Here is a 23,846-nt window from a genome sequence, read left to right on the forward strand (position 1 = left end):
TGTATTATTATCAAATATACAAGAACGTAAAATTTATTGGAAACAGTTTATAAATTACAATGATATATATTATGAAATATATTATTAGTCCATATAAAGTAATAACAATATTATATGACAATTTTTTACAATATAGCTTGCGACCCACGCCATGACGTGATAGTATGATGGCCTGTCGAATAATTATCTCCACCCTGAAAAAAATTATTATAATCAAATCATTCTACTTATGTAATATAGTTGCATAATTGATGGTTATAACATACCTGTGTGAGCATTAATAATTCATCTTGTGTATCAACAATTTTAACTGGGAATGGTGAACCAGGCACAAGTACACCAGCCCAGCGTACTTCTACTCTATAATCACCAGGCTCCGTTGGATCATAACGGCAAAGGATTATCCTGTCTTTTTGAGTTTCCCTTTGCATTTCAACTCTAAATGCACCTTTAGGCCCTCTTACTCTCACTGTTAATTGACCAGCGCCAGCTCCTCGAGTATCACAGATAAACCGAGATTGAAATGTTGCTAATACACCATGTTCGATTCCTGGTCCATATACTCGAACCTACGAAATAATAATATATTTGTTTCTTTGGTAATGCAAATTAAATCCGTTATAAAGTATATTTCATAAATAATTATAAATAATATACTTTTGATGCATCAGGAGCTCCAGAAACACGTAACGTAAAAGGCGAACCTGGTACGTGTTCTCCTGCATATTTAATTGTTAAAGCATGTCGGCCTGCTTCTTGAGGTTTCACGTTAAGAGTAAACGTTGCATCACCATGATCATAAAGTTCACAATAAGCTACTTTATGTTGACCAACACAATGTGCTGTCAGCTCACCTTAAAATAATGTTAAACTATTAAATATATTATATGATAATAGATCAGAAATGTTATAAGAATTTTTTTACCAGGTCCTGCTCTTCTTGTATCAATAAAACTTCTTATCTCTTGTCCAACGATGCCATGTTTTAAACCATCTCCCGAACAGATAACTCTTGATGCATCTGCTGCGCTCGTTACATTAATTTGTAAAGGACATCCTTTTAATTGTCTGCCATTCCATGAGACAGTCATTAGAAGTGGATCTGGTGTTTGTGGTATATAACTTGCGCGGTATACACTATCACCTGTATATTTTTTAAAGTGTATGATGTACAATATATATAATTATATTTGTGTTTTCAGTTTATTTATCTCACCCAAATGTTGCAGCATTACATTAAGTTCACTAGTAGGAGAGAAGAGTTGTACTTTTGGAGTACCATTACCAGCTTGAGAACCATCTATTATAAAACTAACTTCTTCACCGCATTTTGCTGAAGTTAACCCCCGACCTCGCAATAATACTCTACTAGTGTCTTGTACTGGCGGCTATAACAAAGATAATATTAATATATTTATCCACATTACTCTTTAATCTTATAATATCTCATTTAAAAACCTCAAGATCTTGAACATATGCAAGTTTTGGTGCTCCAGGAAAAGGTACACCATTAAAAAATATTTCTAAACGATGTTCTCCACTAGATAAATGAGGTGGTACTAGTTTCAGTCTGTTACTAGAAGTCATTTCAAATGTCAATGGATGATCTCCGATATTTCCAGTGAGTTCACCAGGCCCTGCTTCTGCAGTGTCAAAACTGATTTTATTAGACGGGTGTAATTTTAAACGACCAATATCATCACAAACAGCAGTCCATCCACCTATACGCAAAGATTATTATAAAATTATATATACATATATATAATAAACGATAATATAATAATAAACATATATATATGATTATTATTATATGATTTTATAAAATAATTTACCAATAACACGAAGATTACGAGTGTCTATAATCTTTGGATGCCAAGGGGATCCAGGTAATTGTTGGCCAGCAGAAACAACCCTAATGTCAAATACACCTACTTCAATAGGAATGTAAGATACATTCCAAGTTCCTGGATTAACACCTGCTTCTACAGTTGCTTTAGAAACACTATCTGGACCATCCACCTATTATTTATGTGACATACATTAATAATATTTATTATTATAAATTTAAATATATATATATAAATCATGTGTCAATTTCTTCATATATACCTGCACTGCTGGAGGACTTCTTGTGCCAGTAACAATAAAATGAGCTGATTTACCTACATGGCCGCTTAGCAAACCTTCACCTTTAGCACGAGCTTGTCCAGCAGCATCTACTGTACAAGCTACTGGACTGCCAGGAATAGAACATCCACCTGTTCATAAATGTCAATGAGTATTCGTACTAATCATGTTGAAATTAAATTAATATATTTCAAAAGTAAATTTTAATCTCTTACCATAAGTAATATTAATCATATAAGTTCCAGGAACACTAGGTGATAATTCTATCATTTCTGCTCCATCGTTAAGAGGAGTAACTTGTAGAGGAAGTTCTTGTCCTAAAGGACTTGTTGCGGTTACGTCTAAATCTGCCATTCCAGCCTCAGTTTTCATCACTGTAATTATATATTTTAACATATTATTGAAGAACAACAAATAAGGATATTGTAGAATAGTAGGTAACTCAACTTACATTTAAGTGCAATGTGATCATGAACAGTTACAGTCATTGGCCCTAATTCTTGTAATTTTACTTTTGAAGCATCAAATGCTTGACAGAAGAAAGGTGAACCCAAAACTGGTTTTGCACCATGCAAGACATCAATTTTATATGTACCTGGAGAAAATACATCAAAATACATATATTATCGCAGTATATACATGTATATATATCTTTCATCATTAAACATTCATTATACTTACCTACAGAATTAGTAGTAAATTCAGCAAGTAAATTTCCATCCCTATGCTGATAACATCTCACAGGTACTGCATTACCTTGTGGACCACTGATCACAACATCAAATTCTTTCCCAGGACGTCCTAATGTCTCAATAGTAAATGATGTTACTTTACCAACACATGATTGATACAATCCTAAACCAGTTGCAGTTACTTCTCGTCCACCTGTAGGACTACGTACTGTTACATCTAATGGACTTCCTATAACATTAGAATGTAATACACAATTAATTTATTCAAATGTTAAATGTATCATATAAATATATACCTGAAATATGAACATCATTATATTTAATATGCACTTTGTGAGGAGCTGCACGTGTTGGATGGAAAACAATTTCATAAACACCATTATCTCCTTCGCGAATTAAACTATCAACATCTGCTCCACCAGCTCGAACATTTACAGTTAATTTCCCAGGTCCAGATTCCTTTGATGCAACAACTAAATAAGATTCAATATTATATATCTGATACACACTCTCAACACATATATAGATATATATATATATATGTTATTAGAAAATAATAATACCTAGGATTGTTCCAGGACGATGACAAACTACATCAGCAACTTCTTTAACAGATACTTTACTTGGATCAAAAGCTTGAAGAGTTTGAGAACTAATAACTTTATGGCCATCACTAAACATTACACTATATGTACCAACTTGACGAGTTCGAATTTCTACTCTATATAAAGTAGAAGATAATTTAGTCAATGTACTTGGTATAATTATTCCATCTGGACCTGCACAAAATATAACGTGTAATAATTTTTAAATTATAACAAATAATTCAATTATTTTGCTGAAATTTCAATTTACCTGTTACTTCTGCAGATACTGGTCCTTGTAGACCTAACATATCCAAATCCATATATGCTGTATTTCCAACTCGTATCATAGAAGGTCCATCTAACATATTTGTAGTAACAGGACATTTAAATGGACTACCTGGAAAAAATAAATGATATTAAATAATTTTATACTCAATGAAATACAATGAAAATATTGAAATAATGTTAGTATTTAATATCATCCACAAACCTGGGACATTATCATCATTAAAACTAATGTTAACATAATGAGTGCTTGTGGTTTGAGGGACAAATGTTACGTCATAAAGACCACGCGCACAAGCAACTACCTCAGCCTTAACTGTATTATTTTCAGTGCTTACTACCAATTCTAATGTTCCCTCTCCAGCTTCTGCTGCATCTACAGTAAAAGTTGTGGCTTGACCTAATAAGGCTTCTGTAAGACCAGATACATGGACCTGTTCGTATTTATAATAAAAGATTTTATATTGTAAATATTGTATATTTATAATATATTATATCATTTAAAATTTACCTTAGTCACATCATAAATATTGCAAGCGAACGGCGACCCTTTAATTGGTTCTCCATCTACTAATATGCTAACATTATGTCTGCCGACTTCTGTAGGTACAAAACTTACATTATATTTTCCATCAATAGGTTCTATTGTAATAGGAAGAGCTATATTTGAAGGTGGCGTGACAATCACGTCACAATTTGTTGAAGGTGCTTGTGGATCCACAGTAAAAGAAATCAATCGCTTAACAGCACCCATTTTTAGATTATTGCCTGTTATTACTGCTTGACCTGCACCAACTACTTTACAGCTAAATGGTGAACCTAGCAATGATATATAAAGATATGTCTTAAATCTTACAATATATATTATATTATAAAAAAACTAAGATATTATTTCTTACCTGGTACAGGTTCTCCATTAAAACGTACACTAAGACTATGTACTGCAGCTTCTTGTGGTTTAAAATTAACTCTAAATTTTGCATTACCTTCACTTTGTACATAATTTGGTACATTTTTACCATTGACTGCGACTATGATTTCAAGATTACCAGCACCTGCTTGACTGGCATTAACTATAACAGTATAAAAATTAATATATTAAAACATTATTTACTTTCTTATGATTTATTATCATTGGTTAAAAATATATAACTTACTACTGAAAAAGACAGGTTTGCCCACAACACCACTATTTATGTCTGTTACTTTTACCTTATCAGCATTATAAGCTTTCACAAGAAAAGGACTACCTTCAACGTGAGATCCACCCAGTTTCACTTCAACACTATGATCACCTATATTATATTTTATTTCATTATTATGTTTGTATAACAAAATTGATATAAAAATCAGTATCTTTTTCTATGTAAATACATACCAACATCTTTTGGTGTAAATCCAGCAGTATATGATCCATGAGCACTCTGTTTAATGTGAATTAGTAAGCTCTCTCTTGTGGGTGATAATACTTCTACTGTAGGTGTTCCCAAAGATGAATCTGCTTCTATGGTAAACGATGCAACGCGATTTACAGATACTTTTTCTAGTCCATCAGTTATCAGTACTTTAGCTGTATCACTGACCTAATATTTAAAATAGTATTACAATAATATCTAATATTATTGATATATATACAATAAATCGATCAATTAATTATACAGAACTTACCTGACAACTGAATGGACTTCCAGGTACATCTTCACCATTAAATCTTAAGTCAACAGTATGCACAATTGGTTCTCTAGGAGTAAATGATATCGCATATGTATGAGGACCTTGTGCTTGAGCAGAAGTTGGTACACGTCCTCCATTTACAGTAACTTCTAGATTTCCTGGTCCTGCTTGACTTGTTTCCACTAAAATCAACGATTGTAATTGAACAATAATACAAAATAACAAGAAAAAATTAAATTGCTAAATTTATAATGCATATACCCAAAAATGTAACAGGTGTACCAATAACACCTCGTTTAGCATCCTTTACTTTGATGGCAGTAACATCATATACTTTGCAACTGAAGGGGCTGCCAGCCACTGGAATATTTCTATAATTTACTGCTATTCTGTGTTCTCCTACTACTCTTGGTGTAAATGCCACGGTGCATGTTGTATCTTTGTTGTCAGTGACTTGAGCTGGTACGGCCTGTCCATTGGGCCCTATCAAGTCCGCCGGTTAGTTTTTAATGCAATTTAGTCAGGCAACTACTAAGGTGGATCGCAAGAACACCAGAGATGAAATGTAATATTTGAATTTATCTATTACTCTTACTTGTTAAAGTTATAAATTATACTAAGCCCATTATAAAGCAAAATATATTTAAATGATTATAATGAGTATTAGTTACATGACCTATCATGAATAATAATAGATGCTATGTATAGTTTCTCTTAGTCTATCTTTGCTTCCTTTTTTTTTTCTTTTTTCAGCTTTTAAAATAACAATCATTAAGTTTTACATGCGCATTACTAAAGAAAATTTTACTGCTGTGGATTAATGAGATATTAACAATCTACTAAATAATAATAAAGTTTTGTTTCTATTTAACTTTCTTCTTCGGAAAGCAAAGTTCTTGCATTCATAATAATAAAATTATATCATATTGGCACATTTATTATAGCACTATGTAAATAGATCAGGATCAATGGCTATATAGTTACAATATTATTTTTAATAACTAACCATATAAAGGCATAGCACCACAAAAATTAATGGCTTGAACATATTAAATACATGTCCATGGATCTAATAAATGTGAGCATGTGATCAGAATATGTTAGTTACTACGTGCATAGCTATTCACAAGGATAAGTTCACAACTACTGATTTTACAGGATTCTATAATGGTAACTAATAATGCATAAGGAATGTAAAAAGGAGGTGGCAATTGTACTACTCTTACGCAAAGATCTTCAGGAGATTGTAGTTAGGAACCCACCACCATATATTTCATAAAAGTCCAGGTATTAAAGTTAGAGTGAAATTAGTATATCTTTAGAGGTCTAGTAATGTCGTAGTCTGAAAGCTGGCCGACCTGTAACAAACAGAGAATTGCTCTCAAGCCAAAAATTAAGAGAGCACACTAAGACAGATCATTTTCTGTATAATATAACTATACTCTTTGAAAATCTTATTACTTAGATTAGATATAAATAGGACATATAATAATATCAAATAAAAGTGATTCCAGTTGGTTAGAAAAAGGTGGTGTTTTTAAATATACTTGATGGTCAGTGATTCAAGCCTTGTAAACTTTATATTACTTATTTAGAATATTACATATTTATATTTAAAAAATCAATCACAAGGTGCATAACGTATACCATAATAATACAAGATCTTTGTGTAAAAACGTTGACTTTTGCATAACAGTGATGAACACTTTTTATACTATAGATATACATGCTGACATAAAGTTAAATTATTAGTGAGGGATGGGAGTAAGGACAATATTGTTTAATACTATAAATTTTACATATACTTTACCTTCAACATTAACTTCTAAATCTTCCAAGCTACCGGCAACGTTACTGACAGTAAGATAGCTTTGCCTTCCTAAACCAGCACTGCTTAATGCCTGTCCACTTACAGTTACATGGCTATCACCACCCACCCTTGTTATTATAGGACAGCCTGGTACAGTTCGTTTGTTGAAGGCTATATTAATGATATGTTCACATGCCTCGAAAGGCACAAAACTGACTGAGAAACGAGCATTGCCTTGAGGTGTAACTTGAGTGGGGATATTTTGACTACGAGCAGATATTGTAATCTCCAAATTTCCTTCACCAGCTTGACTTGCATCAACTATATAAAATAATAATAAATAAATATAATATATTTTTTTTATAATATTCAAATGTTTAAGAATCAACTGAAGGAAGTGTCAATACAAATTTTAATTATTTTACTTACCAGTAAAATGTGTTGGTTGTCCAACACTACCTCTTGCAACAGGGCCAATTAATACTTTGTCTGCATTAAATGCTTTGGCTAAAAATGGTGTACCATTTACTGGATGACCATTATATTCAACACTAATTGAGTGTACACCTACATCTCTTGGTATAAATTCAGCTGTAAAGCCACTATTTATGTCACCAGTAACTTTAACTGGTAATTCCATATTTGGTCCTATAATATATAGAATAAAAAATTGTACACAAAAATTGAAAATGTTCCAAAATATTTTATACATTTCTATTATGTAAGTAGAAAGAAGTACAAATATAATATATAACAAACAATAAGCTACTTGCAGTAATTGTGTATGTTGACTTTATATACTATATACTTATTAAGTGCCAAGTAATATATGTTACTTTTATCAATAAATTTTATTCACCTACAACATAGAAATATATTGTATAACTAACCCCTTACGGAAACCGCAAGTTCAGCACTTCCACTTCCATCAACATCCATGTGGAAATTAGCAGGTTGATCTACAGGTATCAATTCTAAATGATTTAAATTTAATGTGACTCTGCTCGTGTCGGACACATTACAAATAAATGGACATCCACGTACAGCTTCTCCATTAAATTTTATATCAATGTAATGTGATTTAGCAATCTCAGGGGTGAAAGATACAAGGCAACGTCCACCGCCCACAACTTGAACATGATTTGGTACTTCTCCTTCATTTATAGATATTTCTAATTGACCTTCACCAGCTGCACTTGCGTCAACTACATAAAGATAAATTAAGAATAAGACATACTAAATATATTATATGATTTATAAGAATTATTTTTTATACCTCTAAATTGACAGGCATGACCAACAACAGCGCTAGGTACATCAGTGACTTGTATCAAACTGCTGTTATACACCTTGGCAACAAGAGGTCCTGCCGGTAGCTTTTGTCCCGCGATGCTTATTTCTACAAGATGACTTCCGACTTCTGTTGGTGTGAATTCAACACGAAATTCTCCAGTACGACCAGATTCTTCTTCTATTCTTGCAGATATATGTCGTTTTGAAGGTGCTACAATATTTTTGATAATATACATATTACAAAAATATAATAATAGAGGTATATATTTGAAAATATTTAACTTACTTAAAATTTGTACATCAATTTCATTACTACTGAAGCCAAGTGCAGATAATTCAAATGATGCAGGACTACCAGCAGGTACCAATCTGACAGAATCACCAATAACAGACATCTTTGGTGCTGGCATGATTGTCACTCGCCAAGATGATCCTAAGATTTTATCATCATATTATAATTGATGTAAATTATTACTATAATATACATATCATAAATGAATTTATTAGGTCAAGATTTCAACACTATTTATATATTACTTAATAATTTTAGAAAAAAACTGTATAACATTATGCATTATGTAAAAATTTTTAATTTATAAAATTAATAACAAAACAAAACAAGAGGTATTTTGATGGTGATTTGATATTGGTAAATAATCGTTATTATTTTATTTCAGTATTTCTATTAAATATAATTGTAATCTTTAAAATGGTATGAAATCAACTTCCTACAAGCGCAACCACTTCTTTAGTGTCAAATTCCAATTTCCCGGAAGTGCAACGTAACACCAATAAGGAGATTTCCTAACCTTCCTGTCAAATGCAAGTCTATTTTCTTTTCAATAAAGATAAAGAAAGAAATAAAAAAGAGGATGTAACATCACCAAAGACGGTATTGAATGGTAGTGGGAGAAACGAGTCCGTTTCAAGCGATTGTGAGAAGAAAGAAGAAAGGAAAGAATGCGACCTAACGGACGACGAGTATAAGCATTAAGCTCATTTTGAAATTCATCATTACAATTACCTTGTGACCACCTGTAGCTCGACGAGGGAAACCCTAAAAAGCACTAAAAAGAAAAAGCCCTAAAGAAGAAGAGATTAAAGAAAAAAGGAGAGGGAGAAAGAAAGAAGTTAGAAGCAATCTGATTCAGATTGAGTAGAACAGATTAATCTTAAATAAAGAACGACGTAAAACTTTGCATTCAAAACGGCACTGCTTTAAGCATCTCACAAACACACTACACGATGCATCAACGTGAGTATATATATACTATATATATACATATATATATAAATATATATATATATATACATATATATACACTGACGAAGAGGAGACGCGTACGTTTCTTTCCTATAGTTGGCCAAACTTAATTTTGCTTCACTTCTTTTTTATTTTTCAACGACGCTCGACGTCACGGCCAAACGGCAAGCAATCGAAAGGCAAGCTCGCCTCATTGCGAAGAATCTCGTAGGACGACGAACGTGGAACGATCGAGAAAAGCCATATAGACGTACGATGGAACGAAGAGATACGCAGGTGTGTGTAACGGGAAAAAGAGACAGAGAGAATAAGAAACGTCAGCGGATCGCGCGATTCACGACGGACTCAACCGAATCGAACGACGACGGGACGAGCGTTGCTGCTCGCTGTTGAGCTGCTGTATTGCTATTCCCCTGCTTCTTGGCAGACCCGGCACTTGGGCCCAAAACCAGGGCCGTACGCATAATGGTGTTCGTGACGTTTTATGTTAAGCGTTCCAAACTCCCGCCTCTTCTCCCCACCACTATACTTTCTTATCTTCCTTGCATACTTTTAACGTCGATGAGCATTTACTTACACACGTATTTACAACGGGTATGCAACAACTACAGTTACGCGCTAAATGTAGGATGATGCATTTTAGGGATTCGCCCGAAAATTGATCTTTTATTTTTCAAAACAATTCTTCGCGTTACTTCTCTTTCTACTTTGAAGAAACGAAATATTACGGATTTATTATTTTTAATTATCGTCATATTTATCGTCATTAATTATCGTCATTAATTATCGTCATATGAACTTTTAATCAAATTTATAATATATGTATGTTAAAACGATGTCATTATTTATGTTAATTTTACAGGAATTTTGTGGAATCGGTTCATTCGATATTCAGAAATCGAATGAAGTAACTAATTTCAATGTGTGATTGTAATTCATATTACAATCACACATTGAAAATCGATTATAAATGTTGTTGCTTATTACGAAATCAATTAGCAAAATGACGAAATCATCTTTGAAATGATTATTACGTATTTACGTATATATATATATATATACACACACACACACACGAAGTTATTTAACGTATATAATATTTGTATTCATTAACATTAGAGTAAAAAGATTCTTAAATAGAAACGAAAAATATTTTGAATAGTATAATATCTTGCATTTGCTTTATAAAGGCGTTGTTTTTGTGCAACGTTCTACAGATAATATATATATTTAATTTTACATACATAAAATTAATGTTATATAAATGAAAAATGCAAGTGATTAAAATCTTATAGATATGAATGATTTAGTACGGTAATGAACTCTCATTTCATTTCCTTCGTCTATGTATATACATAAAGAAGAGACATACTTACGTATGCACATGCAAAAGACATTTGATATGCGTATTTCGATACTTTAAGGTCGCCCGCAAATAGAAACCCTCGTTCGTGATGCGGATCTTTCGAGAGAAAGAAAGAAAGAAAGAAAAAAAGAAAAAAAAAAAAAGGAAAAGAAATGCAGTACTACGAGACAGACATGGGTGATCAATTTCACGAGATCGACAAAGAATGGAAAGCAAACCGTTATTTTGTATAAGAATGTAAATCGTCGAATTAGCAACGAGATGCTTTTTCGCGACCTGATAATTATTCGACGAGAAATCGTATGAGAAATTCTTACGATCACATTCAATCGATGTAAATAGGTGCTTACGAATGATCAGGTAGTTTGTTGCGGGAATTTTAAATTTACGATTCGCTACGATTGTTTATTCGTTATTTATAACCTAGAAAAGTCAATCTCGATTTGGCAAAGGAATTCTTGATCGATTTATTTCTTCTTCGCGTAAGAACAAACCTATATAATTCTTATTATTATAATAATTACTGACTTTTTTCAATTACTCTTCTATCGAAGTGTCTAAATACAATAAACCACAATCCATTTCCAGATATAACAGATTATACAAAGAATACAATTCGTTGTTCCAAAAATCTCGAAAATAACTTTTACAATTTGATTGATTTCTTTCCAAAGAATTTTAATTATAACCTTATGCGTGGTATTTGTCAATAAACAATTTTCAATTTGTATTTCTCTAACGTAACAATACATTTATTAATAACTACTTCGTGTTAACGAGAATCAATTGATCCACAATTGAACTTGTTTACGTAAGATTTATTTCGTTTCAAGGAGTCATAATTCGAATTACAAAATCTATAACGTAGCTAATCGCGACATCTATGTATCAAAATGTTTAACTTTAAAGCACTAATTACAAGTAGCATTAAATAGTGCTAAATGGTGCTAAATATTACAATTTTAACAAGTATCTACGAAATAAAAAATGATAATTCGATTGACGAAGGAAGAGAATTTGTTTATTTCAATAATTGTCAAAGCACTATCTAACTGTAAGATTGAATCAGAATAATGACAGAAAGAAATTACAACGAAGTAGAATAAAGAAGAGAGTTAAAGAGAAAGAAAGAGATCAGTGATAAATTCTTTGGTATGGTAATACACACATTCCACATATCACAAGGCTTTAAGAATTATTCTATAGGGTGTCGCGAGAAAAAAGATGTAGGTATTTCTTCCTCAATAAATAATAACTGCCCCATTCATGTTCGCTCTAGCGTAAAGACACTAAATAAAAAAAGGGAAAAGAAAGAAATAAACGTGTACTTTAATTATATGAAGTATAATGATCTATGTCATTAGCACCATTAAAACGAAAGAAGATTTATGCGATTAAGTAACGCTCTGTTTGTAATCATTAGTATCTAAGAAAACTTTTTATTGACATGCATTTCGTATATCTGATAGATTTAAGCAAGGCATTTCAATTTCACATTCCTACTTCATTACCAGAGAAAGAAAAAAAGAGAGAGGAGGGAGAAAGAAAGAAAGAAAGAGAGAGAGAGAGAGAGAGAGAGAGAGAGAAGAAAGAAAGAGAGAAGAAAGAAAGAGAAAGAGAGAGAAGAAACAGAAAGAGAGAGAGGGGCGGGGGGAGAGAGAGAAAGGGAAAGAGAGGGAGAGAAAGAGAGAGAATATGGTATCTAATCTTTAACATCAAGCTGATGTTTCCAAGGCGTTACAAAATGTTATGACGTATTAATATATCGAAGTCATGTAGATATACGTAGGTAGAAGTTGAATCCCTTCGTACGCAACCAAATACGCCTATACACTGGCAGTACTTTCATAGTTCAACACACCTACGCTTTATAGATACATAATTTGGATTATTTTCAAACATTTCTCAAGACTTCAATAAACTATTATGAGATACCGATCATCTCAGCAAGTATAATGGATAATTGAAATATTTCAAACGAATCCAATAAAAAGTTCTCTCATCTATGTGAAGTTCAACGTCAAAACGTAGCCCTAACATAGAAGACATCTACGTAGCGTAACGAATCACGTACACGTGGTCACCACTGTGGAGAATGCATTTCTTTATATGGCATCTATATAATATTCTTCACAATCTATCTAGTGGCATAACGCATATACTTTAGCGTTCTATTCATGGTCACCGATTTTACCGTTAAAACGCGACATTTCCGTTCATTGCTAGATATAAATATGAGTTTCCTTTTATAGATATGATAGATCTTGAAAAGGAACAATTTTAACGTACTCCATCTTTGAGAAGAAGCTAACTCGATCAACCTTTCCTGAGTAGGCACGTATTTGTACGCCTATTATGTGATCAAGGTGCATAATGCGGTGTCTTAAATAGCGTGGGAGATATAGGATCATAATAATCGTCCAGGAAACCCATGGCTGAAGATATTGTCTTATACAAAAAGGAAATGACGTATATGAAATAAAAAAAGAGAAAAAAAAGAAAAAGACAAAAATACTAAGTAAAGAAAACGATGAACGTATCGTGTATTTGGGTCAGTAGCACAACACTTGAATGCGTGAAATCGTAAGTCAATGACCTGATCGATGACCTGTTGACTTAGAGAGGGTACATTACTTGCGAACGAGAAAGAATCTAAGCAATGTTCACGGAAGTAAACGCGTATATACACATATATATATGTAGTACGTATATACGAATGGAAGCCGACTCCGCAATAAATAGACAGAAGGAACATCTTTATCTCTCTCGAGAGTTGATTCGTAAATAATGATACACTTTAAAATGGATAATAAATCGTTACTAATCGAATTTTTTTCTTCGACAAATATAGACATTTGTTTCGGTCATTGTATATTATAGAGCTATGCACATCAAAATCATTATTCTTGTGTCTGAAGAATGAAGGCAACGGTATAAAGACAGAGTGAAAGTTTCTCGTGATAATAGAAATGGCAATTTTTAATATTTATAAACTATCGAGTTCCTATTGAGTATCGGCCTTCTTAATAAGATTTTTAGATACCTTTCTAAGTATATATAGTTTAAATAAATACATTATACGAATACTTTTTATATCTCCATTATAGATTCATATATAAATTAATAATCGTTATTTTATAGTAGAATTTATGCTTGAGAGAATGCAATCGTTAAAATGATAATTCTTCATTATTAAGACATCTTTAATATTGATGAATTTATGGAAGAATTTTAATAATATGTATAAAACTTATATTGCGTTTAATCAAATAATACATCAACGATGCTGATTTTTCCTACTTTTTAATCTGTGACGGTACTGCCAAGTGCCATGCATTCCGTTGAATTGCATACAAGTATGCATGCATGAACGAGGTACATACATATGCATGTATACTCCATAGTTAAATGCAAAATAATTCGTTCAGCTCTCGATTACGAACCTTTTTTTAATGAATAACGTCATGAAAGAAAACGAAGACGATTGACAATGCTTCATTATTTTCTTTTTTTTTTCTTTTGTTAGACAAAATTAAAATGATAGAATGAAAACTTACCGGGAACGACTTCGCCATTGAATGTCATTTCAACTAAATGTGTAACAGCTTCATGAGGTACGAATGATGCTAAGAAACGTTGACTACCTAGCGCTCTAACGAAACTTGTAACATGGCCACCGTTTACCAAAATTTCTAAATTTCCAGATCCAGCTCTCGAGCCATCAACTACAACAATATTATACATCTAAGATTGTAGTAAATATAATTAGAGATAGTTGAATAATAATAATACATACTTTCAAATTCAACTGGTTCGTTGACCACTCCATTCGGTATATGACCAACTTGTATAGCTCTTGCATTGTAAGCTTGTGATCTAAAATTCATAAGCGTATACAATTAAAAAAATTATAACGTGTACAAAAATGTTTATATCTAATCTTTACTGAGCTAATGTATCAACCTAAATGGCGATCCTTTGATGTGTTGTCCATTGAGCAAAATTTGTATGATATGTTCTCCGACTTCTTCAGCAGTTATCGTATACGTTAAGCCACGAAGAGTTGATTTCTGAATGGGTATAAGTTTACCATTTGGACCTATAAAATAAACAAGGAAATTTTACCTGATCTATCTAATTTGACGTAATTTGTATTTTATAGACAATGACATTTACCTGTAACATTAACAGAAACTTTATTGGGATCTACACTCGGATCAATAGTGAAGGTTGTTGGTCTATGAACAGGTAATATTTCGATAGCGCTCCCAGTAACGAGTGATGAATTTTTTATTTGCGTTGATACGTAAGTACCATTATTGAGATATCGATCATGTGTGGAATCTGCAGTATCGACGGTTTTATAATAATTATTAGTTTTATTTTTTAGAATACCATGAGTTTGCGTACGATTACTTTGAGTTTCACTGGTAAATTTTTCAGTATTCGTTATGGTTTGTGTTGTATTTTTCGTACTGTAAGCATGATAATCATTTTTGTAATCATTACTTGTAGGATCTTGAGTATTTGTCGTATGCTCAGCTATCGGAGAGTTATTAGTGAGATTTGCAAGGGATTCTAGGCTACCATAAGAAAGCAAAGATTTTGTTTTGGCTATGGCGTCCCACGAATCACGACGAGAAGTACCACCCACCATAGACGATACTCTTACGTTACTACTTGTATCGACAACACTATTGTCCATAAAACTTCTTCCATTATAACCGGTTTCTTTATCACTTATTCTTGGACTAAAACTTCTACTGACAGGACTTTGTGTAGCACTACGAAACATAGGACTGCGATTGGGCGAGCGAGATCTATTTAAGGAACCAGTTTGATAAATGTCTCTTGATTCCTTGATGGTCGGTGAATGTTGTGATCCTGGAGACGCTGGACTTAGATTCGGTGATCGAGATCTAGTTAAAGTGCTGGATGCATAAATGTCTTTTGATTCCTTTATTAAACTCGGAGTCTGAGTTCCTGGTGATCTCGAACGATTATATGTCGTTGATGAATATGTTTCCTTTGTTTCTTTAATCATAGAAGGACTATGAACGTTTCTAGATACAGGACTTTGATTAAGATTCGGAGAACGTGAATGATTTAGAGAATTTGTTTTATGATATGTTGAACTTTCGCTGCTATAATTGTTTGAAGTTTTATATGTTGAAGAATGCTGGTGTACGGGTGAATAATCGGTAACGTGTTGAGTCGGGCTAGCTGATTTGTACGTGGTAGTGGAATAAATCTTTTGAACAGGACTGCCGCGAGTTGGCGTAATGGAAACATTTAATCCATTCATACGTCTTTCAAGAGAGGATACTTTCGATCGTTCTAAACTGGATGTTGATTCTTTTGATCTTCTCGAACCCTTCTGAGTACCAACTCTTATTGAAAATGGAGAACCTCTGACGTCTGATCCATTAAAGTAAACATAAACTCTGTATTTCCCAGCATCAGAGGGAACAAATGAGACATGGTACTGCATATGTCCAATATCTTCCATTCTATAAGAAATAGATTGCTTATCATGTACTATATCTATGATTACATCGCCGAGACCTCCTGTTCCTCTTGCATCAACAATAAAGGAAAATGGTTGACCTGGCATAGCACCATCTGTATCGAGTAACTATAAAAGATAATAACAAGTATTAGATTTATTTATTTGTATATATATAATCTGAAATAGAATGTGTGTCATAAGAATTAAACAATTTACCTTGATTCCATTAGGATCGAACACAAAACAAGTGAATGGACCACCTTGTATATGATTTCCATTATGCGTTATCGCTATACTCCATTCACCTGTTTCATCTGGTTGAAATGTTGCTGTATGTACACCATCATTCTTTTTAACTGGACATGCCAATGGTCTTCCTGTCGGTGACCATGCAGTAACATCGATCCCATCGTGACTAGTTCCTGAAATAAATATTTAAAAATTCGTTATTAGAAAATATAAACCTTCATTTTTTCTTTGATAAACTCACCATAACTATTGACTAGAACCTCGACGATAGATCCAATTGCACAAGGATCCATACCGGGCGATTTGATTTTGGTCAAGGCAGGTAAAACTCTGAAGTAATAGGGACATCCATTGATTAATTCTCCGTCATTATATACCATTAACTATAAAAATAAATTTGTTTAAAATACACTGTCAATAATTCGAATTTATATAAATGTTCAAATAAAATTCATGTTATACAAACCTTATGCATTCCAACTTCAGTAGGTACAAAAGTTCCTTTTCCATGTACGCCATTCCAAGTTAATCTACATTCGACTCGTCCACTCGGACTTATAACTTCACCTCTAACTTCTCGTGTGTTAACTTCTTTGGTAAGCATCTCCAGTTTGAAATGTGCCTGTGAATATGGTTCAATAATTTTAAACTTTAAACAATATAGAAAGACTTCCATTGTGTCCAATAGAACGAATCATCGAAACAATGGTCTATAACATTATTGAGATTCGTAAAGATTGAAGTAACTTTATGAAAGTATAATTGACAAACAATAACTCAACGTACTGGCTGTTGTATTCTAGCGGATGTACTATCTATATGAACGGCAATTTGTTCGCTTGCTTGAGGGCGAGGTTTCACCCATTGAAAATACGCTGCGTACGCCATAACGCCCAAATGTTCGACATTATGATCTGCCATATCTTTTGCTTTCAAAATGGGTTCCACGCCTAGTTTTTTACCACCATCGATACCTTCAAAATATATAAGGGCGAATGTTATAACACGTTATACCGATAAGATAACAATATGATGGACATACCTATTTGCAAATTGTGTTCCCAAGCTGAAGGATCGGTATGAAGTTTTTCGTAAGATGGAGCAGGTCCACCTAAATTTCTAACAATAGCGCACAATGCTCTACCATCGTTCCAATCGGTCTAAGAAAAGTAAATAAATATTTATAAATGTTAAATATATTTTTATTTGATTTATTTATTATTCATAATTATATTTACTCTAAAGTTTCGTATTGGTTCATGAGGTAAACGTGAGTTAACCCATCGTAAAGTGGCATGGAAACCGGGTGATCCTTCTTTCATGAAATACGATAAGTAGGTCATTCCCGAGAGTTCATCTAAATATGGAGACGCAAGGTATTCTGGTTCCAACACCATAGGAATATCAAATTCTCGTTTCGATATTTCCATAGCTTTTTGGCAATTGTAGACGCTATACCACAAGAAACATAATAACACGAATATATGACGTTTGATAAATATGAAATATTATAATAAAAAAGGTCATAAAATGATCATACTTGTCATCAGGATCGAGTTGACGCCAATGTGGGAACAATCCAGGCTTACAATAATCCAATAGTGCACTTAAATATACACCAGAATTCCAATCGGTTGTAAAATTATTTACTCTGCATTCTGGCAAAACAGCCTAAAATAATTATTACATAACATATATAATTATAATAACATTGCTAATTCAATGAGTTAACATCTCATTTTATATACATATATATATATATATATATATATATATATATATATATATATAAATATATAAAATGAGATTCTCACTATAAAATAATATCGTCGAATTGGAGATCAAGGCGTTATATTTTTGTTGTAGATTATACTTGTCTGCATCAAGGTCTTTCATGCAATTACGTATACTGACCTTGAGCCATGCAAGCATCAGCTTCTTTGGAGGGAACTTGGACTTGCCTATTTGGTATCTCACAATAAGCGACCATATCAGGCCGAGAATAAGTTTCAAATTTCCATTGACGATGTCGACATTTCCTGAAAGGAAATTATAATTACACACACACACACACACACATTATATATATATATATATATATATATACATATATCTCCGAAAATGATATTAAAAAATGATTTGATATAAAAAATATTGGGTCTTACATATAACATTTTATAATTATTTATGAATCGAAAGAAATCGTAGAAACAAATTCGCTTACATTTAGTAATATGGAGTCTTTATACGAATGCTTTGAACATTTATTGTTCTCATAAAGTTAATGTTTTAATATTAATATTTTACGTTGATAAAAATGTTTGTATTATTGTCGTATTACGTTTTATAAGGGGATTACAAATTGTCGTGCAATTATATTTCTAATTACTAATTCATCTTTATAATAAAAGATCGTAATTGTTACGAATGTAATACATAGAAGTACATAAAGTATTTTATAAAATCATGATCCGTCTAATAAATGTAGAAAGGAAAGCAAAGAGAATGGGAAGAATTTCGATATTATTCTATTTTATTCATTTAACCAAGCTTAGAATGAAACTTTCTTTCAAATGTATTGCCTTATCATTGTTACATCTAGAAGAATTAAATTGGTCGGTAACCGTACACGTACAATAATGACGGCTTTAAGCGACCTCGTGGGCGCCGGTACAACACAAGAAAGGCAACGACCTCGAGCATCGATTTGCAAAGGCGTGACGTAACGATACAAGAGACCTGCACTCGTGAAAATGAGGACGGAGTCCCCCATAAATACCACCATAGCAAATCATTTTCGTTCGATCGTTTCGAACATTAAACTTGGTTCTTTCTTCATTTGTTCCTTTTTTCTCGATAAGAAAGAAAAAAGATGTAATATGATATAACTTTAAAGTGTTTTTATCAACAATACCGAAGTAACAAAGTGGTAACATCGATTGTATTCCAGTATCGTAACAACAATAAGATTCTTTTGAAAAAAAAAACAGATAGCTTTTAAAAGACCGATTGTTCTAACAATGATCTGTATATAGTATGCTATTACATATTAACCATAAACGACGATTGACTCACCCGATGATCAAAATGTGAGAATATTTCTTATTTTTTTTTATCTTACAATTAGTCATCTAAGTTTCATCGAAAAGAATTCCTTTGATAGATTAATAAAATTATAATGTTGTCAATCGCGTAAATCTTCTTTCTTTCGTTTAGCATTATGTCAGTAGTCCATCTTTTTTATTTCGCGATATAAAACAATGAATTGTTTAGAATTCAAAGAAGTATGTATCTCGCAATAAATTCATTAAAGAGAAAGAAAGAAGCGTGTCTGAGAACAGAGGAAGAAGACGTGCTCACGGCCGAGGTCAATACCTCCTAGCGTTACGTGAAATAACGACGACTAATTAGTTAAAAAGCGAGCAGCATGTTGCTTTCTAACATGCTAGGCACGAGCTTTATCTTTCGATCGGTAAACGCAAACAATGATGTATTTGCTTGTCCAGCTCGTAACTATATAGAAAGTTTTCTCAACGAGTCGGAAAGAACAAAATTATTTAAAATTCACGCTAATTTCGAAAAAAAAAAAAAAAAACGTTACCGATATTGACGAGTTTCACCCCATCCGCCTCGATAGCCTGTAATGCAGTCGAGACATTTTCAAGATGATGATGCTGATTTGCTGGCCTTGGATTCCATCGTGGTAAACGTCTTTTAGTGAGAACCTCAACAAGAGCACAAAGACGTGTACCATCTCTAAAATCTTCGGCGAGGTCCAAAACAGGATCGCTACCTACATCGGCCGCATGCTTCAGGTGCTCGTTCACCCAATTCCTGAATGTATTCGCTTGAATCTCCACCCACAAGTCCTCGTGACCTTTAATTGGCATGCCCTTCGCGGCTGTTCCCTCGGCTGATCGAGCTACCAGGCCCACCAGTTGCTCTGGTCGTAACTGCTCGGTCGACTGCATTCTTATTCCTTCAAGGAGACAATCGAAAATTTGTCTCGTTATTGACTCTCAATATTTCTATTTATATGAGGCATCATGTTAAATTTAATTCAAATCTTCAATTATTTAATTAAAAATTATTAAAAATATTTATGTAACAAAATAAATTTATATAAAGTCAAGTTCGACTCAATCTTTTTAATTAAATAAATAAATTTATTAATTTAAAAAGCACGTTTTTAAGAATTAAATTATTTAATATGTGCTTTGTAAAATATGCCTGTGAAAAGTTTTTATTTTCTACGTTAAACCATGTCATTAAATTCATAATCAGATAAATAAATTTATATCAATTTAAAAACCATTTTTTAAAAATTGGATTATGTAGTATATGTTTTGTAAAATATATTTGACATTACACAGGGTGGGCCAAATGTTTCTATATAATTAAAAAATTACAAGTCTAAGAACTTTTGGCGCATCCTGTACTTTCTACGATCGGACATATGTCAAATTTAATTCAAAACTTAATTTGAAGAAGTAAATTTATGTAAATTTGAAAAGAATTGTTTATGAATTAAATTATGTATTATATGCTTTGTGTTAAATATATTTGACATGCCTAGTTAATACTTTCTACCAAATCATCGACGATCATGCGTGACAGGCGTACACGTTTTTTTTAACATCTGCTATGCCTTTCTTTATTTCTTTTTGCATAATCAACATGACAGACAAGATAGATCAAAGTCGAACGATTTTTTTTATTCCTTCGTTTCTATCGTTTTTAATCTCCTTCTTCCTTTAACATGCAATAACATTTTCAAAGGAAAGAAAAATTCTTATTATGAAAGAATCGATACGTCGGTATCATTACAATGTTGACAAGATAATTTCGATATTAAACACACAGTGTATTGAGAAACACTGATCTAGTTCATCGATTTTTATCATGATACATGACGATTCAAACTTGTAGAACGGCCTATTGATATCCTGACGGTTACTTTTTAAACATACTACGCAGGAGAACGCAGGAAGTCACGATGAAAGGCAACTTCCAGCGACATTTAATGATTCGAGTATAAGAAAAGAACGAGAGAGAGAGAGGAGAAAGAGAGAGAGGGAGGGAGGAGAGAGAGAGAGAGAGAGAGAGAGAGAGAGAGAGAGAGAGAGCGAGAGAGAGAGCTTAACGTAATTCATGAAAATATAGGAGTAAAATTACATGACATCTTAATTGCAATGTGAATATAACTATTTGCTTCGTCTCAAAATGACAAGATGTGACATCATCAATGTAAGCTTGAAACCTCGTTTGCCCGGTACGCTTACGTCAGCATGTAAAAATTGTACCCACATGAGAGTTCAGCACTATAATCGAAAAAAAAGAGACATCAACTTTTTTTTTTTACTTTTACCGCTTTATGCTTCTGAAGATGATGGAATTTTTGATCGAGAATAGAGATAGGATGGACCGAGCGTGAGAATCTGCATGCACTTTCGCATATTCAGACAACGAATAAAACCATCTTACAATATATTCGACTTTCACTCACGATATCTAATGAAACTTACAATTCGTACGCATTTCTTAGTTTTTTTTTTTTTTTGTTCTTTTTTTTTACGATATAGAATTTCTGAAATACAATCGTTTCATCAAAAATGATTGATATAATCTCTGATATGTCGAATACATAGAAAATTCTTTTGCGAAGAATATATACTACGTAAAACAATCGACGACGAATGACAAAACACAATTGTAATGACTAATGTAACCAAGTACAGAAGAAATACATTAGTCACTTAAATATCTGTATTGTTATTCTTTCGAAGCATCTCAAAGTGTCCTTTGTAAAACGTGTTTATTTTCTAAACAGCCGAAAAAAAGATTAAACATGTGATTCTACCTAACAAATCGAATGGAATGTATTCGAAAAAAACTTACTCATATTACTAATTATAGTAATAACTAGTAATAAAAAATTTGTCAGGAAGAGGTTTCACTATGTACGCTAATTTGTTATGAAAGTTATAATCGGAAAATTATGATCACATTAATGACACAATATATTCACACTAAATATAATAAAACTACACAAAACACATAATCAACTACAATTTGTTTTCAAATAAATATTCAATATATGTGCATTGGATATGTATATAGGACAATAAGTAACGAAAGGATTTGTAACAAAAAACATTAAAAAAACAAGAGAGATCATTTTTTTACACAATGATGCGATATGACTGACACGCAAAATCATCGTTATATTATATATTTACGTTAAGTTGATCCTCGAATAGAGATTTCGTTTTTTTATCAAATAGAAAAAGTCGTTATGCGAAGAGGAGACACACGACAACGCCGTAGATTTTCATCGATCATTCACTCGTCAAAAACCCGGCACCGACGAAACGATCTCGTTTCTATTACTTTTATTTGTTTGTTGAGTTGTGATAATCGGTAAGGTTTTAATATGAATCGATGTTGAATTCGTTGATGGTAGTAAAACGATCGAGAAACGCCATTTTTGGCATCCAGACCGCAACGAACGTCGACGAACGCCTTCGACGTGCGTGAGCTCACTGAAAACCAACGTAAAAAGAACCCCTCACGTCCCTTTACCTTCTTTTGCTAGATAGATACCATCAGCATTCTGGGACCGTGAAACTGACATGAACGTTTCTAGCATATTAGTTGCCCCCTTTTTGGACTATTAATTTCTTATTAAAATATTTCATTAAAAAATAAGAAAATCTTTATAAATTTCGAAAAGAATATAAAATAAAGAAATATATTGTTAATTATGTCGTTAAAGATAAGAAATTTTTTCGTCTAGTTTTTCTATGTTCTAATAAAGATAATAGAAATTTCTGCAAAATCAATAACTGCTTGATTCAGTATAACATTATTATATTGAATTTTATTTCGAATAAAAAAGAAATTAAGATTTTCTTATTTTATTATTTCAAATATCTTATGGTTTTTATATAGTGATAAATATTTATGTAAAATAAATGACATTTCAAAATA

General features: G+C 32.4%; 1 protein-coding gene and 1 long non-coding RNA gene across 17 annotated transcripts; one reads left to right on the forward strand and one right to left on the reverse strand.

Annotated features, from left to right (window-relative positions):
- Positions 1-17: 17 nt before the first annotated feature.
- Positions 18-23,400, reverse strand: LOC124953015 (filamin-A). Of its 12 annotated transcripts, XM_047503783.1 has the most exons (40): positions 23,096-23,400; positions 20,458-20,835; positions 18,771-18,895; positions 18,397-18,527; positions 18,095-18,308; positions 17,899-18,016; positions 17,643-17,830; positions 17,323-17,478; positions 17,098-17,239; positions 16,824-17,029; positions 15,275-16,733; positions 15,062-15,197; positions 14,895-14,974; positions 14,656-14,823; positions 8,755-8,901; positions 8,452-8,679; positions 8,066-8,380; positions 7,605-7,823; positions 7,176-7,496; positions 5,627-5,848; positions 5,360-5,547; positions 5,070-5,274; positions 4,849-4,986; positions 4,591-4,764; positions 4,203-4,510; positions 3,897-4,125; positions 3,675-3,803; positions 3,383-3,598; positions 3,116-3,292; positions 2,809-3,048; positions 2,579-2,722; positions 2,343-2,501; positions 2,110-2,258; positions 1,833-2,019; positions 1,459-1,721; positions 1,217-1,388; positions 926-1,144; positions 658-854; positions 267-569; positions 18-194 (listed from the first exon to the last, which is right to left on the reverse strand). In XM_047503783.1, the coding sequence occupies exons 2-40, from the start codon at positions 20,825-20,827 to the stop codon at positions 126-128; spliced, it is 8,811 nt and encodes a 2,936-aa protein (XP_047359739.1). In that variant the 5' UTR covers positions 20,828-20,835; positions 23,096-23,400; the 3' UTR covers positions 18-125. The 12 variants fall into 12 exon arrangements, 7 of the variants coding, with proteins under 7 accessions (XP_047359739.1, XP_047359744.1, XP_047359743.1 ...); XM_047503784.1 differs by lacking the exons at positions 18-194; positions 267-569 and having other exon boundaries at positions 731-871; XM_047503788.1 differs by lacking the exons at positions 14,656-14,823; positions 14,895-14,974; positions 15,062-15,197; ... (9 more) ...; positions 20,458-20,835; positions 23,096-23,400 and adding exons at positions 9,493-9,535; positions 9,814-10,145.
- LOC124953026 lies at positions 9,105-17,534 on the forward strand. 5 transcript variants are annotated; one of them, XR_007102095.1, is made up of 6 exons: positions 9,105-14,473; positions 14,625-15,176; positions 15,261-15,404; positions 15,489-15,528; positions 15,614-16,729; positions 16,838-17,531. It is a non-coding gene; the product is annotated as an uncharacterized LOC124953026 (long non-coding RNA). The 5 variants fall into 5 exon arrangements; XR_007102092.1 differs by having other exon boundaries at positions 9,106-14,712; positions 14,803-15,176; positions 16,838-17,530; XR_007102094.1 differs by having other exon boundaries at positions 9,106-14,149; positions 14,240-15,176; positions 16,838-17,529.
- Positions 23,401-23,846: the final 446 nt, after the last annotated feature.

This window comes from Vespa velutina, chromosome 11 (genome assembly GCF_912470025.1).
Source record: "Vespa velutina chromosome 11, iVesVel2.1, whole genome shotgun sequence".
NCBI lineage: Eukaryota > Metazoa > Arthropoda > Insecta > Hymenoptera > Vespidae > Vespa > Vespa velutina.